The 18,708-nt window shown below is 39.1% G+C and overlaps 1 protein-coding gene across 1 annotated transcript in view; it reads right to left on the bottom strand.

The window, feature by feature from the left end:
• EYS (eyes shut homolog) overlaps window positions 1-18,708 on the bottom strand; it is a 1,675,061-nt gene that overhangs the window by 61,963 nt on the left and 1,594,390 nt on the right. The window contains 2 exon segments of the mRNA XM_063097631.1: window positions 3,847-3,991; window positions 4,818-4,984. Coding sequence (XP_062953701.1) covers window positions 3,847-3,991; window positions 4,818-4,984 — 312 coding nt within the window.

Consider the following 18,708-nt stretch of genomic DNA (forward strand, 5'->3'; position numbering starts at 1 on the left):
ACAAGTGCAGGAATAATTGTTTTGTTCATTGAAACATCTTAAGCACCTACTACAAACAAGGGTACTGCAAAAAGGTCATGGAGAGTTCTGTTATCAAGACGGCAGAATGTACAATCAATTGAGGTGGCGCTCCTTGCCAGAACCGATCAACTTACAACTATCATAATGCAAAAGCTGCCATCCTGAGATTGCTGGTGCTTGGGGGAAGAGGAGGAGAGACCTGTGAAGTTTGTGAAGGTGTGAAGGGGCTGTGGCGAGAGGGAGAAGGGACCGCTCTGACCATTCCAAGTCCTGGCTGCTTCTGGGCCGATGTGGCACAGGCAGGGAGCACCTGCTAGCATATGAAGCAGCTATCAGGAGTTGGCAAAGCCACAGCAGTGTCCCTTGCATGAAGCTACTTGCAGTCTGCAGGGGATAATGTTATTTTGGAATGCACCATTTCATCTTCCAGGGCAGCAAAGCATTGTCATGCTTCCTCTGGACTGGCATAGGAGTGAGGGTCTGCAGCTGATTGGAGGAAGGAATCACCCAGAGGTTGGTGAGTTTTTGTGAGGGACTCGTGTATGACCTGGCCACAGGAAATGTTTGTAGTTGGGGAGGGGAGACTGACCCACCAGGGGAGCATTGGGGCATAGCATAGGAAGTAGATTTGCCTTCCAAATGGCCTGGGCACCACACAGTGGAGACCAGTCAGTGTGATGGAACTATGGGGGGCACGTTTTTGTGGGAAAGACCCAGTTCTGGGCTGAAATTTCCACACAGCCTAGTAGTGTATTTGGTGACCTCACAAGACCTGGAAGTGACTAAGAGGCTACCATTAAAATCTAATCTGCCCCAAAACCTTTCCCCTATTTGAGAAATAGCAGCAAAGCAGCAATTTAGCTCAAATGGAGCTCAAGACTCGGTCCCCAAAGGAAGTTCCCTCCAATTTGGAAATTAACCATAGGACTGCAAATAAGTTTTAGTGCAGAGTTTAAGTGGTGATTGTAGCTATTAAACCGCAGAATGAAATCAAAACACAAAAAGCCAAAGACCAGAGATGAAGCTCTGACATTAAACAGTAAAGGTCCAACACCACCATAGAACAACAATAAAACCTGTAAGAGGTAATTATCTCCCCAAATGCCCAGGCATCAACTTAAAGATGCAAAGGTTGAGAAAGAACAGGGAAATATGATACCACCAAAGGAAATAAACAATGCACTAGCAATGGACCCAGAAGAACAGCAAATTTATAAAATGTCAACAGAGAACTCAGAATAACCCTCTTAAGAATGTTTAGGGAGTCACAAGAAAATACAGATAGAGAGTTAAATGATATCTGGAAAACAATTCAGGAGCAGAATGAGAAACTTAGCAACAGAATAGAATCAGCTTAAAAAGATCAATAGCAATTCTAGAAGTAAAGGATACATTATCTGAACTGAAAAATGATAAAAAGCTCCAACAGCAGACTCTGAGATCTGGAACAAGACAAGGATGCCCACTTCCCCTACTCTTATTCAACATATTAGTGGAAGTTCTAGCCAGCACAATAAAGCAAGAGAAAGGAATAAAGGGCATCTAAATAAGAAACAATGAAGTTAACCAATCATTATTTGCAGATGACATGATCATATACATAGAAAACCCTAAAGACACAACCAAAAAAATTACTAGAATTAATAAATGAATTCAGAATAGTGGCAGGATATGGAAAACACACAAAAATCAATACCTTTCCTGTATACCAATAATGAAATAGCTGAAGAATAAACCAAAAAAGTAATCACACTCACAATAGTTACCAAAAAAATAATATATCTAGAAGTAAATTTAACTAGGGAAATGAAAGACCTCTATAATGAAAACTACAAAACATTGGTGAAAGAAATTGAAGAATACACAAATTAATGGAAAGATATCCTATGTTCATGGGTTGGAAGAATTAACATAATCAAAATGTCCATATTACCTAAAGCAATCTGCAAATGCAGTACAATCCCTATTGAAAATACCAGTGACATTCTTCACAGAAATAGAAAAAACAATCTTAAAATTTGTATGAAAACACAAAAGAGCCCATTTAGAGAAAACAATCTTGATGAAAAAGAACAAAGTTGGAAGAATCACACTTCCTGATTTCAAAATATGCTATAAATATACTATAAAACTATAGTAACCAAAACAGCATAAATACAGACAAATAGACCAGAGGAATAGAATAGAGAACCCAGAAATAATCCAGGCATTTACAGCCAACTGATTTTCAACAAACGTGCCAAAAACATACACTAGGTAAAGAACAGCCTCTTCAATAAATGGTGTTGTGAAAACTGGATATCCATAGGCAGAAGATTAAAACTAGACATCTCTCTCTCACTGTACACAAAAATCAATTCAAAATGGATTAAAGACATCAATTTAAGAGCCCAACCTTTAAAACTAATAGTACTAGAAGAAAACATAGGGAAAACACAGCATGAAATGGGAGTGGGCAGCACTTTTTTGAACAAGACTACAAAGGCACAAGCAACTAAAGCAAAAATAGGCAAATGGGGCTACATCAAACTAAAAAAGTTCTGCACAGCAAAGGACACTATCGACAAAGTGAAGAGACAATCTACAGAATGGGACAAAGTATTTGCAAACTACACATTAGACAAGAGGCTAATATCCAGAATACACAAGGAACTCAACAGCAAAAACCCAAATAACCCGATTAAAAAATAGGCAAAGGACTTGAACAGACATTTCTCAGAGACATAGAAATGGCCAACAAGCACAAGAAAAAATGCTCAGTATCACTAATTATCAGGGAAATGCAAATTAAAACTACAATGTGATATAATCTCACTCCAGTTAGAATGGATATTATCAACAAGACAGAAAATAACAAATACTGGCAAAGATGGGAAAAAATGTAGGGAACCCTCCTACATTGTTGCTGGGAGTGTAAACTGGTATAGCCATTGTGGAAAACAGTATGAAGTTTCCTCAGAGAACTAAAAATAGATGTACCCTATGACCCAGCTATCCCACTACTGGGTATACACCCAAAGGAAATGAAATTAATATGTCGAAAAGACGCCTAAACTCCTATGTTCATTGCAACACTGTTCATAATAGCCTAATGATGGAATCAACCTAAATGTCCATTAATGGGTGAATAGATTAAAAAAAAACTGTGATATATACACAAAATAGAATACTATTCAGCTATAAATGAAATGAAATCTTATTGTTTGCAACAACATGGATGAAACTGTAAACCATCATGTTAAGTAAAGTAAGTCAGGCACAGAAAGACAAATACCACATGCCACATGATATCAGTTATATGTGGAATCTAAAAAAAAAAAAGTTCTCATAGAAATAGAGAGTAGAATAATGATTAGCAGAGGCCGGGAGGGGAGGGGGGCAGGGGAGAAGAGAGTTAGTGAACTAATGAGTACAAAGCTATGTTATCTACCCTAAGTGAATCATTGTGCAGTATATGTGTGTTTTGAAACAACACACTACCCCACAAATATGTACAAATAAATGTAAAAATTTTAAAAAGTTCCTTAAAAGATTAATATTATCTTCTAATTCTGTTTTTCTATAAACTTTTAAAGTACGCTCATATGTAGTAAGTAATCAATAAATAATGAATGCTTTCAGTTAAAATCAAACTTTGATCCAGTATAATTAAAAAGCAATTCATACCAGCCAGCCACCAAAAAAAAAAAAAAAAAAAAAAAAGGAAGCAATCTACAATCCACATCCACATAGCTGGTTTGGAAACTAGAAGTATATTCTTTAAAATCTTTTTCTTTTCTCAAAATTTGAAACAAGTAGTATACTATAAAACTGTCCATACTTTACCTTGAAAACCATTTTTAAAATCAGCTCCATTAGGTAAGAGATCTGGAATGTATTCACTGTAGCCACCTACGTAAAACTGACTGAAGACATTGAGACCAACCAGTCTTCCTGGAGAGGTGGCGGATTTATTTTTATGATCATCTACCTTCAAAAGGAAATAAAAAATTCAAAACCTTTAAAAAAGAAATTAATTCCCCAGGGTGAACTGTTAAGATACTCTTTTGTTATTCCCTAGTAACTTGGCATGAAAAATCTAAAAAGACCTGAATTTTGAAGAAATAAAAAACATGACACCACTCAATTCTCTGCTGGTGTCTGTTACCACAGATATATTAATATAGCAGTCATGGTTTTGAATTTCAATCAAAACCACAGTTCTTCAAAGATTAGGAGCTGGCATCCTGCTGGCCCCTCCATCTATTCTTGCCCCCTCCCCCATCTGTTCTCAATACAACCACCAGAGTCATTTATTAAAAGACAGAAATTGACCATGGTCCCAAGCCCCCCATCTTAAGTAGCTCTCAATAGCTCTTTGGATAAAAATCTAAACTTCTTAGCAGGACATGTAAGTCCTTTGATCATATAGACCTTGCCTACCTCTACTTGCGCTTCCTCCTCCTCAGTCTCTCCCCACCTGAAAACCACACTGAACTACCTGCATTCCTTAAGCCCGCGCTGGACACTCTTCTTTTTTCCTGTCTCCGATTGATTTGGTTATGTTCAAGCATCATCTTTTCTGGGAATCATTCCCTGAACCCTCTCTCTCACCCTTATCTATGCCAGTAATCCCTTTTGTTTATTCTCACACCACCCTATTGTAATCATCTCTCTGTTCCTCTATTTGGTGCACTAGCCTGTGACCCTCATGGGTGTAGGCACCATGGCCTATTTGCATCTATACCTGAGCACGTATCTAACAATGTACTAGTGCTCAGTAAGCTTGTGGGACAGATGAAGGGATGTCTCTTTACCTTCAACCAGCCCGTTTGGAAGAACCTCCCCAAATGGACAGTATGGATTCCAAGGCTCAGATCGAGGGGCTCGCTTCTGACACTTGTCATGCCAGATCCCAGGTTATAACTGTAAACCACACTGCCGTTGAGCAGGCCCACTGCCAGGAAGTCATCGCCATTCAACCCTGGAATGAGAGGAAGCATGGGGAATGCTGACTTAGAGGAAATTCAGAGTCTAATCAGCTTCATTTAACTGCCTGGTTCTGAACTATAGACCAGTATGGTAAGTTACACATTTTGCCTCTCATTGGCACTCCTGTATGTGTGCAACTGGCTATTATTATTCACGTCCCCAGAAATTGTCTGAACACTAAGAATTTATTTCTTTGAAGTCATAAGGGTTCTGGTCAACCCAGGAATGATCAATACCTAAAAAGCTGAATGGGGTTAAAATCTCCTTTTGTCTGAATGAAATTCAATGTGCACTTTATAGTAAGGAGAACTTTACAATGGAGTAGAACTGCTCTGTTAGTGAATGAGATTGAAAAGATTGAGATAATCTAGCATCGGCTTTGAAGTTCTATGATTTGGAGAGCATATAAGAGTAATTTATTCCTATGGTTACATGGTTGCCCAGAGTATGTTATTGTTCTACTGCAAAAGCTCTCGATCATGCTCCAATTACCAGTTAAAGGTGGGCTGTTTTGTGTTCCCTCTTCTCTTTCTTTCTCCATTAGTTCAGGGCCATCTATGCACAGTGAGTTGCAGGACCCAGAGCACTGGAGACAGCTTGTATAAACCCTTGGGAAAATATAAGTGGTTGGGAGAGACCAAGCATCAGTCTCTAGGGAAAGGTCCTGGCAGTAGGATTGGTGGGATTTGGAAGTCCTGGGATGATCAACAGATGTAAGGTAAGAGATCTGTTTACAGGGAGCAGGGATCCAAGTACATCATCCAGTTTCTGAAAGGTGTGTTTGTGGGTGGGGTAAGGAAGGAATTCATTGCTGAGGCTTGCAGGCATAGAATTGAGGCAAGGACTCTGCTTAGAGCAAGGACGTAAGTGTCCTGTAGAAGTAAGAGGTTTAAGCATAGAGGAAAAGGCAGAAGTGAATCCTTAGACATGGATGAAACTTTTTATAATATAAGTGTGCACTGCCTCCCCCTTCTGCACTTGTAAGAGTAGGGCCTTGTCTGCTGACTTGGCTGCTCATGTTAGTCTGATGAGGGTAAAGGATAGAAAGCTCTTCAGGAATGGGAGTTTCCAGGTGTAGGGAGGTGGGCTTCCTAAGGCACTGGAAAGCAGAGGACAGGGATAATATTTAGAGACACTTGAACTCTCTCTCTCCTTTTTAAAGAGTCTGCTATGGGACCTGAGCTGGGTTATTTTTGAAAGCTCTCTAGGTGAGGCTAATACGCAACCTTTGTTGAAAGCAACTGTATTAAGTGACCTAGAACATTGGGCACTCTCAGCGAGTCTGTCTCTCTCTCTCTTCCCCCCCCCTCAACTTCTTTCCACTGCAGTGCTGCAGCTTGTTAGTCAGGTTGTACACTTAAAATGAAAGAAACTCCCAGGAGAAAGCATAGATTCAGGAAGGCAGTTAGAAAGGTAGAAAAGCAATAAGCCATCACTAGAGATTCGAGACAGTCTTTGAGGCAGCTGTTGGGGTGTAGAAGAAATTGGGGAAGAAGGCTGGGAAAGGAGAATTTTTGAGATTTTTCTGTGCATTATGAATGGGGATCTTTCTGAGAAATTGCAGTGGTGATCTGAACTATCTTCCAAATTGTCTGGGCTGTTGGAATGGAGATGGCATTGTGCCGGCTGAGCTGTAAGGTGGTTGGACAGCAGGTTTGTTTGAGCCATTTATTTGGGCCTTTTTTCCTTTCCATCTTGTTGCCACTCCTCCAGTTACTGAGAGCCTGTTTCATGCCAGGAACAACATTGTCCTCAAGGCCCTCAACATGCCGGTGAGAGGGAAACAGGATGCGTGTTTCAAGCGCCATGGGGAGCAGAGTAGAAGCAGCAGTGAGGGCAGTCATGAAGACGGGGCGGGCGGTGGGGTTAGGGAGTTCAGAAGGAGGTGAATTTTGAGTTGGCTTCTGAGCTAACCCATACAATGACAAGCAAGGGTCTGCTAGACAGCTGAGAGAAGAGGAGGTGCTGAAGAGTGCAGTCCAAAACAGAGGGAATAAGATCGCAAAACCCCAGAAGAGGCAGAGAAGAACATGATGTGCTTAAAGAGCTGCTGGGACCTGGGACTGGCTGGCATTTAGTGTCTGTGGTGAAAAAGGAGACTGAAAAGGCAGAGAGGGCTCATCTTTATGGGCCTAATTTAGGGTGACAATAAAAGACTTAAATATTTTATCAGAGACTCTCAGGAACCATAAAAGGATTTTGAATGAGAGACTACATTAGATCTGGGTTTTTGAAGAATCTCATAGCAATGTTGAGGATAGAACACAGAGGCAGATAAAGAGCCCCAGAAGTTATTCAAGTGACCCAGAAGAGGAAAGATTAAGTTCTAAATGAGTTAAGGCAGTGGCAGAGAGGACAGAAAAAAAGGGAGGAATTTGTTTGTGATGTGGAAGAAAGATTTGAAAGGACAGATGTATTTGGATGAAGAGTTGAGGAAGAGGAAGGAGTTGAAGGTTGTTCCCAACAGTCTGGCTGAAAGAACCAGGTGGAGGGGCAGAGTCAGTCACAGAATGAGGAGCCAAGGAAGGGAGAAGTCTGGGGAAGAGGCCGAGCTCAGTTTCTAGGCACTGCTGCCTGTAGACATGTCCCAGAGCGTAGGAATTCTCCCAGAGGTGGGGAGCTGAGGGCACCAGTGAGCTGCTGATAGCATACTGTTCCCCACCGTGGGTCTGTCAGGTTGCTTTCCCATCTCCTGCTACTCTTTCTACTCTGGATCCTCCCTCAGTGTTAGCCCTGCTGGTGGGCAATGCAGCAGATAAGGGAAAGAAAAGCAGTTGACTCCCAGGGCTGGTGCCTGGAAGGCGAACAGTATCTAAGGACTTGGAATTACTCTACGGTGGTGTTTCCCAAACCTGAAAATGTATTACAATCAGTCAAGGAGTGTGCCAAAAATACAGATTCTAGAACCTACCTTATACCAACTGCATGAGAGTCTTTAAAGCAAGATCCTGGAAATATTTTTTAAACAGGCTCCCAGCTGTTTTTTAACGAGGCCTGACTGATATTAGAAACTCTAGGATGGTCAGCACGTTCAAACTGTGCTGTTCTTCAGGGCTTCGAGTTCAGAAGGGTCCCGTTGCTTGGTTTAGTACTCTGCTATCACAGTCTTGAAAATCTTAATACTTTTATCTTTGAACTGTGTTTTGAAAGTGAAGTCTGTGGAACAATGAACATGAGAAGGGACAGAGGAGATAGAAACAAACGATATGCATGTTTGCTGTTTCCTGCCACTCCACTCACATGTAAGTTTGTGATGCCCCGTGAGAACAGAATTCCCACAACATTGAGAGTTCAGAGGTACTCAAAACAAGCACAAAGTAAATGTGTTAGGTCTAATGACTAAGTGGGGGCGCTGATAACCCCAGGAGGCCAAGCTTTCCATTTGAACCTGTGTTTGCTTCAAACACAGAAGGAAGGCAGTGGTAGTCTAAGAAACATGAATGATCAGGGAACCCTATCATTTCTTTCTTACCCCTGTTACTTTTCTGTATGAGCTAATTATTTATACCAAAATGATGGAGAAGAAATGAGAAATACAGGGAAACCTGTAGTTCCTTTTCCTCTCAGTCTTTCCTCACACACCAGTAAGCCAAATGTAGAGAATGTTGACAGAATGTGTGCATATCAAGAAGTGAAATAAAGAGTTCACTTAAATTTGTGCAGCGTCTCCATTGTTCTGAAAGGGGTACATATGCATGTCTGAACATTGAAATAACCAATTGTGTAATGTTGGTGATTCTGCATATGAATTAAATTTTTTATATTTGTATTTTAAACTGGCATTGCACAATATAAAAGTGAATGGTAAAATTCATACTACTAACACTACTAGTTTAATATTTTAATTTTGCTTAACTTAGACTGACATAAATAGCAAATAAAAGAAACCATAAAAAATTGAGAGACCACTGAAGAAAAAAAACCTTTATATTTTAGTACTTTTAGTGGCATTTTTTTTTTCTGTTTTTTGAACAAGGGAGACTGTGCTTTCATTTTATAATGTTCCCAACAAATTTTGTAGCCATCTCTGAAGGGGGCTTTTTCGTCTCCTCCTAAAGCAAACCAAGAAGGAGGAGCAAAATGAAAACCAGGCTGACCTGAGCATCTGAGGCTGTTAAGCGACTTTTGAGGTGATGAGACATTGAAATCTTTTTCAGAGTTTGTGGGATCATGCTGATGCACCTGTGGACCTCTAAAAGTCCCATTGCTGCTAGGTGGAGGAGGCTGCTTCTGAAGACAGCCTGATTCCAGAGCCCGTGCTTGTAACCACTGTCCGTGCAGGAGAGAAAGAGAAGCCAATGTCTGACTGGGTCCATGCCCTCCTCCGTCACCTTCAGCACCCCTCCTGGATGCTCCCCTTTGAAGAATAAGGAGACTAATAATGTCTCTTAAGATTTTGTAAGGATTAAGTGAGATTTAACATATAAGCATTAGCACAGTGCCAACCCAGCACATAGTAGGTGCTCAATAAATGCATGATTCTTCCTCCTTCCCTTTGACTATGGACTGATCTTAGTTTTATGTGTCCCATTTTCTTCCCCTGCTTCATTAATACAAAGTCTGAGAACACAGGTATTACTGGCCTCTATGCTCCCAGCTAAGCTTTAGGGTCAGGAACAGTACCAAAATTTTTCTTTTTTTCTTAAAGATATAGCCCTGATTGCTTCAGTGCATTACTCTGATCCAACTAAAGAATTTTGGATGGTCAACCATGGAAGTGAAATGAAATGACTTGAAGGCCTGGTTTGTTAGCATACATTTATATGTCTTATGTCACTTTCCTGGAATTTCTTGAAATGAAAATTTCTTGGCTTACCAGCACATAATAATATAAGCAATAGCATATTCAAACAACCACCAGTGCTGTAGAATAGTTTTATTCTCACAGTCAGTGTTCTATTAGAATATTATTCTATGAGTAGCTTTGTACAATATATGGGCAATTAGTATTTTTACATTTGCCAATTCACAAGCAACAGGTGGTATTCCAGACATATTGTTAGATAGAAATGTTTAGCGATTGACATAATCAGAGTTTTTTCATGGAAAGAATTGGAACTAAGCTCATTTGGTATGCAGAACACAAACCCACAGTGAATCTTGGTGAAACCAGCCTTAGGAAGATTTTCAGACAAGGCAAGGGATACTCGTTGGATATTACTTCAAAGCTGGTGCTAAGAAGGAAGGATTTAGAAAGATTATGTTGCACAAGTGGTAAAAAGGGAAGGAAGGAAACAATAGGAGATGACTCTCCAGGAATAGTAGTTAGGAGTAACAAGATTTAGGAAGTCAATAAAAATCCTTTTAGAATGCACAGAAAGAAAAAAAAAAAAAGAAAAACAGAACTTGGTCTTTCTTTTAGAATGCCCAGAAAAAAAAAAAAAAAAAAGATCTCTCAGAACAACTCCACGAATACTGCTAAGCAGAGGGCTTTGAAGTGGGTGTGTTGTGGTGAGCCATGCTTAGCATTACAACAACACCTTATGATACTGGTTAGAGGAAATCTTGTGGGGGAAGAAAATGATTTGCTGTGGTCAGAATAGCATCTGGCCTCATAATGGACTGAGGACAGTGATTCATTCATGGAAGCAAGGACCCAGTCTAGGTGAAAAGAGGGATGGTGGCATTGTTAGCAGTTGGAATGATGACCAAAAATGGAAACAAGGTGAAGGATACCGCCATAGATATTCTGGAAGAAAAGAGCATACAGGTTGAGACAAGAGTCGTCAGGCTATTCTAAGCTGTCTCAGATGGGTCTTAGGAGTGTGAGATGCAGGAGTGGTTGGGTTGTGATGATAGCAGTAGATCCTAAATATGTACAACCTTTGGGAGAGATATAAAACAACGCGCATCACAAGCATATGCTTATAGTTAAGTTTATGGTATTTTGTTTCTTAAATTACTTAGAAGTGTTTACAGGTTTTTGTTTGTTTGTTTGTGGTTTGTTTTTAAACCTGAAGGTTTTATTGTTTATGTCAGTAGTTTCCAAACCAGCTGAACCTTGTCTGCATAGCTTCTGATTTAATTGGCATGTATGGATAATAAGGGAAAATACATTACACAGGAAGGAGAAAAGGCATTAAAGGTTTCAGAGAGTAAACTCAGGAGAAATTGTGCAGTCAGCTTGACCGAAGGAAAAAGAGAGTGTTAAAGAGAGAAAACCGGCAGAACTGGGCAGAAACCTGCCTACCTTATGGTACTCATAATGGAATTCTTAGGAGAAAAAAATGTGTAAAATAAAGTCACACTGATTGGAGATGGTCTAATTCGCTTCACCTTGAAGGGAGGGCTGGACAAGAGTAGCTAGCGGTTTGAGCCATGGCTTTGCTAATGAAACCCTCAAAAGGAAGAATAAGACTCAGATGTAAAAGAAGTAACTCAAACCTGTGCATTGGAGAGACTTTCTAGGCACACCTGTCCTGCTGTTTCTCCCAATGATTCTGGCCAATCATTGTATGTTGTAAATCATGAAGCTGCACATACACGTATCCTCTCTTGGTCTGCTTGGAGAGATACCCCAGAAATCATAAACACTGGCCTTGGAGAGAGACAGAAGCTCAATCTCAGCTACCCTGTGTAAGAGTTCAGACTAATTTGGAAAACTGTTCCTTGGATTGTTTTGAGGGGGCATATTGGAAGTCTAAAACATTTATATAGACACTACCCTGCAAACCACGTGTATTTCCTGTTAATCCAAAGGTTGGTATTGTGACTTTTACCATCATAGAAACATGGTAATTCTCATTCAGCTGATCCAAAAGTCTTTTAATTTTAATAGAAAAAAATTAAATTTTGTGAAGTATTTCATTTAGAAGGAAAGATTTAATAGACGAGGAATGGATGACATTTGTTATTATTTCTTCAAACTATTCTTCCAAAATGGTAAAATATTATCATGTATTAAATGTAATTTATTCCTGTAAATATGATAATGTGCATTGCAGAGTTAAGCAAGTCACAAGTAGTACAAGGACATGAATGTGTAATCTTGGCTTCATTGCTAATTTAACTTTTGGCTGCTCACTTCCTTTAAAAAATCTCTTCCTTTTGAAAAAATGGTAATGACAGCACCTCGTAGGATTGTCTCTAGCAATAACTTAAAGTGTTTTAAAAGAGTTTTCCAAATGGATTCAGAAATTGTAAGTGACAAGGGGATCTTTCTTCTTTCTTCTTCCTTTCCTGCCATGAGTGGGAGAGAAGATGTAAGGGGAGCCACAGAGATGGTGCTGCGTCTGTCCCACCACATGAGCATTGCTTAATGAATGCTCTTAATTACTGGTGGGAGTTCCTTCTGAAGACACCATTCTGTTTGTAAAGACTCTTCGTGGCCATATTTGATTATAATTCTAGGGTTTGTAAAACTTCTTGATTTCTGAAACAAAGAAACTACCTTTTATCAAATATTCTTGCTATTACGATACAATGATGCTGACAAATGAACCTAGTTGAGCTTTAGTTGACTGTTTCACTGGCTATGAGAGGGTATATTCAGTTTTCAGGAAGAAAGCTAAGTTAGATATGAATGAAAAATTAAGAGTGAAAGATTTTAGAAAAATAATGGAAGAAGTTTATGGAATTAGAAGCAAAACTAGGGTAATACAAAAGAAAAATAAATCTACGTTTATATGTGAGAAACAAGAATCAAAAGGGTGAGAGTCTTACCTGCCAGAACAATATATATTGAGTGGTATAAGATTAAAGACACTTGAGCCATCTTTATCTCATATTCAGTGATAGTCACTACTTTACGGAGTGGTAAACTGAAATTAAGGTGATTGGAGATTTTGAATTAACTCATAGGGAGCATATGATCTCTGTTTATCTTAAGGTCTGTACAGGTTCTGATCATAGTAGCGAACTTTCAGTTTCCTGTTCTGTTGATATGAACATTAAACTATGGATATTCCAGGCTTTTGAAAGCATTAGAACAATGCACAGCCATGACCATGATGTTTCTTCATTAGCCATTGTGCACAATGAATACCATATAATGCCCACCTCATGGGATTAAATTATTAAATGTAGGCAATGTAAACTGGCTACTGTTGTGCCAGATCAAGACGGTGCCCTGACTTCCAGCCGTGCTAGCAAACAGGTAAGTGCAGAAAGGTTGAAAGTAATAACAAATCCAACGATGTGCTCAGACCACATGAGAATGTGATAAAATGCATTTCCTGGAGTTACGTATGGCCCATATTTTTTTTTATCTCTTGAGCAAAAGGAGCTGAGACTAGAAAAAGTGGCAAGTGTGGGTATCCGTTGCTGCCAGAGATGAATCCATGAAGATAAAGGATGTAAGCACTAGTTTGTGGGTAAACTTGAATTTCCACAATATGGGACCACATGTGCTGGCTAGAAGTGTAGAACAAACACTGAAAGTGTGGGTGTGTAGTTGATCAATTTGCACTCGGCCCCTCCTCTTTTTTTGTCCTCTAAATATTCTCCTGTGAGACTAAGCTTACTCCCATTGAACCGTGCTTAGATGTACATTCCACCTCCATATCAATTTGAAAAAGGTGGGGGGGAGGATTTGTAAGGATCTGTATATCTTTGTCATTTCTAAACCTATTTGAGCAGTGGTCAAATGTAACGATTTTCACGTGCTTCTCAGTCAGTAAAGCAAATTAGTTTAACTTTAAAGTATCTTTAAAAACTCAAATTATTTAATAACTTAAGACAACTTAGACATACGAGTACTGTATATTTAATTCTATGAAACTAAGACTTGATAGTTTGAGGTTGCCTGGAAGGAAATTCTCATGATTTCTTGTCAACCTGATGTGATTACAGAAGAAAATAATGAACATTTTTCTGTAGTCAAAAAATTGAGTATGGGAATACACTGTCAGTTGTGTTTAGAAAATGCCTTGATGCTGTAGAACTGAGAGATGTGTTTTCTTAAGGAATTGGCTACAGACTGTTGTCTCATTCATCAGGCATCTTCCTTCTGCCTGATCTGTACCAGGGCTCTCTAAAGAACAGGCTGAGCTGATTGCTTTTTGTGACACTCTTCCTTCATTTTTCATTTCCCGTATTGTAGATGGCATTCATTTCATTTTTTTCCACAGAAAAACATCAAGCTATATTTATACACTCTTGTTTCTGTTACAGTTAATAACTAAGAGCTTGAAGCAAACAAGAAATTATTTGGCATGAAATATGAGGCAACCTTTCATGATTACCACAGCATGGAACACCAACACGCTGGTGACTGATGGAAAGCTATGCACATAAAGTGCTTAGGCACATAAATTAAATTTCCAGGAAGTCATATATTTTTTTTTTCTGAAAAATTCTATCACTATATTAGACCTTTTAAATGCAGGCTACAGTTGAGATTTTAACTTACATTTCTATAATGTAAACTGTGATACATGTCTCCCCTTTGCCTTTGTTTAGGTCTTAACTTCTTCACTACAATACAGATCAATCTGTGCCTACGCAGTATTATTAGCTAACCAGGATAGCCTCCACCTACAAAGAGTCTTTCAGTGAGTGAAAGAATCAATAAACATGTAATTATTGATTTCTTACATAGTACCCAGCATGTGAATGATGCAGTTGGGGATACAAAAGATATTGAAGTCGTGGTTCATCCTAAAGGAATTTAAGATTAATCTCACTGAGGGACAAGATTAAGATTACAAACTTGCAGCAATTCTAATGTTTTGATTTATGAAAGTGGTACCTTCATATGGTTTATGTTAGTGATTGTGAATTGCAAAACAGTATATAATTAGATATCAAATTATGGGATATAAACTATAAATGCTACTTGGGCTTTATGTATATAATCTTTGTGTAGAAGCATAAGGAGATTCAAACTCATCAGAGAATGCTGTGTGGGTGGGCAGTATTAGGAAAGGTGACAAGGACAGGGACAGGCATTCCAGGCAAGAGGAATCTGTGAAGGTGGAGTGAATGGGAGTGATGGGTCTCAGACAGAATGAACTGGCTGCTTATGCAGACTGCTGGGGTGGGAAGGAGCTGGGCCTGGGCTGGGAGAAAGGAAGTGGAATACCGGCTGGGCTTCTGTAGCACTAATTGTGGAGGACTGGTAAAATTGGAAGGGAATGAGAAACACAGTGACGGGAACATATTCCCTGACTGTTGTAGCTCAACGAGATTTCTACTTTGTGAATTTCACCTTTTCTCTCACTTATGCATATCTTTGCACTCAGTGATATTTATGTCCCAAAGAATTGTTAGATGTTGTGATGTTGTGTGTGCCAGACACGGTTCCTGGCCTCTGGTTTAGTATTGTTAGTTAGCAAAACTTTAAGTACATATGTTTTGCTTACCAAAATTGCTTGTCAGTTTTACTGCATCAGGGAAGGTGGCTTTTTGTATTAATTCTTTCATAAACTGTTGAGTGTCTATATGTGACAGCCACTACTAACATAAAAAAGAAAATCAATGGTTCTGGTTCTCAAAGAGATCCAGACAAAGTTTTGTTTAAATAGGATAATTGTTACCAGCGAACGGCATTGAGATTCATTCTTAAATTTTTCTGAAAGTGTTGAAGACTCTAAAGAAGAATGATCTTTTGAGTTGACGCTTAAAGGGTAGAAGTGTTTTCACATCCATGCAAGTGAAGCATGGATGACTTAGGAAAATGAAGCAGCCTGTACAAAAGCCCAGAATGGAGCATATATGACATGACACAGGATATACATATGTGCTAATTCTGCCAAGTATAGGGTGGAATGAAGGAAAAGGAGATTGTGCAAATAGGTAGGAGCTGGATAAACGTCTTTGTATGTTATGTGAAGAAGCTTAAGTGGCAGGTTATTATGATGAAGCATGTTGATTAGGCACGATGTGTTTGGACTTGTATGGTAAAACTATTCCCTGTAGCAAAATGGGCAGAAAGGAAAAGGGGCACGACTGAGCAGGGAGACCAGAAAGGAGGCTATTGCTATTGCAATAGTTTGTGAAGATGAGCCAGGGGCAATGAGGATAGAAAGAAGGAGAAAATACAAAAAGTAACTGAGAGGCCAACTGGACAGACCCTGGTGTTTGATACATGGGGAATAGAATGGAGATAGGACAGGGATCTCATCTGTCTTGTTCATAACTGTATCTCCGGCACCTGTATTTACTTGCCCAGTAAATACAGGAGGTCTTCAAAAAGTTCATGGAAAGATTCACATTATATTTTAATTCTGTTTTTTCACAAACTTTTTGAAGTACCCCTGTATTTGTCAAAATGAAGGAAAGGGAGAAATTCAGATGATTTCTGGGTTTCTGGCTGAAACAGAATTGCAAACAGAAGAGATACGGGAGAGGAAAAGAATGTATTCATCTGTGGACTTCTGTGGGGCATATAAGTGGGTTCTAGAAGAGCCACACTACAAGACATACATGATAAGGAAATGGGGGGTAGGAAAAGAAGAGAAGATAATAAAGGAAGTACCAAATATGACTGCAGAAGCACCTGAAAACGATTAGGGAGGATTAGGTTAGTCATGTTAAGAGGGACATTTTCAAACTGAAACTTTTGACAGGATAATTTGTCCAGAGAGTTCAATGAAGATGAAATTTGGCAAAGTTAGTGTTCAGCTTTGGGAGACTCAGTGCAGAGTATCATCAGTATTGGGAGAAGAAGGTCCCTTGCTTTTTCATCTTGTCATATCAAACATCAGAGGTTGGCTTACATTCAAGTTACTATATAAACTTTGTGGCTTTTAACCAGAGGAAAATAAAGGCAGCAGATGAAATGGTGATTTTTGTAGTAGCCACCAACATGCACATCAGAGATCGATATTACTAAACAATAACACCTAAATGTGGATATACCACTGTTAAAAATACTGGATAATTTCTTGTATAAAATAGACAATTGCAAATTGTATGGTTAATATTAATCAAAATAATATGTTTTAAAGGAATATGTATTTCTTTAATTAATAGCTTTATGGTATATAAATAAGTCATCCTTATAGATGATACTATGGGTAATAATTACATACCTTAGTCCATTCCTATATGTGGTCTAATTTAGCTGGTCCCTAGAGGATTTGAGTAGTTGCCCTCAAATACTAGTTGCATAAAAAGAACCTAAAGTTCTTGATAAAATTCTATTTTTTGATTCAAGAAGGCCTAGGAATTTAGTGTTTTAAAAAGCACTCTCATGTGATTCTGATATAGGTGTGAAGAGGTCCTACTTGGAGAAACACTGCCTTATAAAGCTCCTTAGTGCTCCTTGCTTTTTTTTTTTTTTTAAAGCTGGTGTTCTTGCTCCCTCAAGTGGTGCAACGTGGAATTGTACGTTTCATATTTCTCATTTTCAGTGATTGAAAAATGGAATGTAACAATTTATCTACTTGTTATCTAGCCTTTATTAAACCATGCTATTAACCTATTTTGTGTGTGTGTGTGTGTGTGTGTTAAGAATTTTGAAGGAGTCTTTAGCAGAAGAATACTGAAGAGCTATCTGGTGGCAGAGTTTTCATGGTCTAAGTGTTTACCCTTTGCTCAGGTTCTCCCTCTTTCAGTAGTTAGAATAAGTTTCAAAACAGGACAGGCCCTGAGTCTCCAATACTCATTTTCATTTGCCAGTTTTTTTTTTTCTTTTCTTTTCTTTTTTTTTTTTTTGGCTAATGAGAAGGATATAATCAAAAAATATGTGTTAAGAGCTCTGAAGAGTATTATGGCTAGACATTTTTTCTTTTCCTTCTTCCCTCCCTGACTTCTGGCAGTCATTCAACAGATGTTTATTAAAACCACTTGAGAGATACTTTGTGGGTGGTACAGTGATAACTCACCATTTCTATTAATGAAGTGTGAGATTTAGAACATTGTAGCCAACCAAAGCCTGTAACAAAGGGCCCCTGCCCTAAGAACAGGGCAGGCTATCAATGCTCAGAGGAAGGGGCAATTGATGGAAGGAGTGGGAAGAAAGGGAGCCAATGGAGAAATCCTAACAGAGGACAGAGCATTTCAACTGGGAAGAATGGCCACTCTTTAAGAATCTTCATGAAACAGTGTTGCTGACTTATATGGATACATTATACATAACATCGTTGTTCTTATTGTGGTTCTTTTATTCATTTGTTCAGTATTGGTGATGTGTCAGGTACTGTGCTAAGTGTGGGTACATAAAGCTGAATAGGGCTGACTTGATCTCTATCTGTACAGAGCTCCCATTCTAGTAGTAGAGAAAGACAAGAAACAGCTATATGAAAATAAATAAAAGAATTATAAACTGAGATAAGGGCTATAAGGGAAATAAATTTATTATACCCATTTGAGAGGTCAGAAAACTGAGGCACACAGACATTAAGTCACTTGACATGCAATTTGTAAGTGTTGGAGAATGGATTCAAGTCTACACTCCCAGGATCTAGAGTTTAACCACTCTGATAGCCATTTCCTGTCAAGGCAGAGGAAGGAGCATGCACCAAGCCTCTGAGGCAGGAAAGCACTTGATGGTTGAAGGCATTGGAGAAGACCTGTAGGAGAGGAGCACAGAGATGGTGCAATGGCTCGGCAGCATTCAGAGACAGAGACCTGCGTTTGATCCTGAAGGCCCTTTGAGGATAAGGTAAGAAAGTTTGGATTTCATTCTAATTGCAATGAAAAGCCACAGGTGGGTTTTAAGCAAGCCTCAGACATGGTCTGATAAATCTTTTAAGAAGGTGGAGAATGGATTGCAGGGAGGAAAGTCAGTAGGGGGATCAGTTAGGAGGAGGTCATGAGATTTTGGCATAGAGA

This window comes from Cynocephalus volans, chromosome 5 (assembly GCF_027409185.1).
Source record: "Cynocephalus volans isolate mCynVol1 chromosome 5, mCynVol1.pri, whole genome shotgun sequence".
NCBI classification, from domain to species: Eukaryota; Metazoa; Chordata; class Mammalia; order Dermoptera; family Cynocephalidae; genus Cynocephalus; species Cynocephalus volans.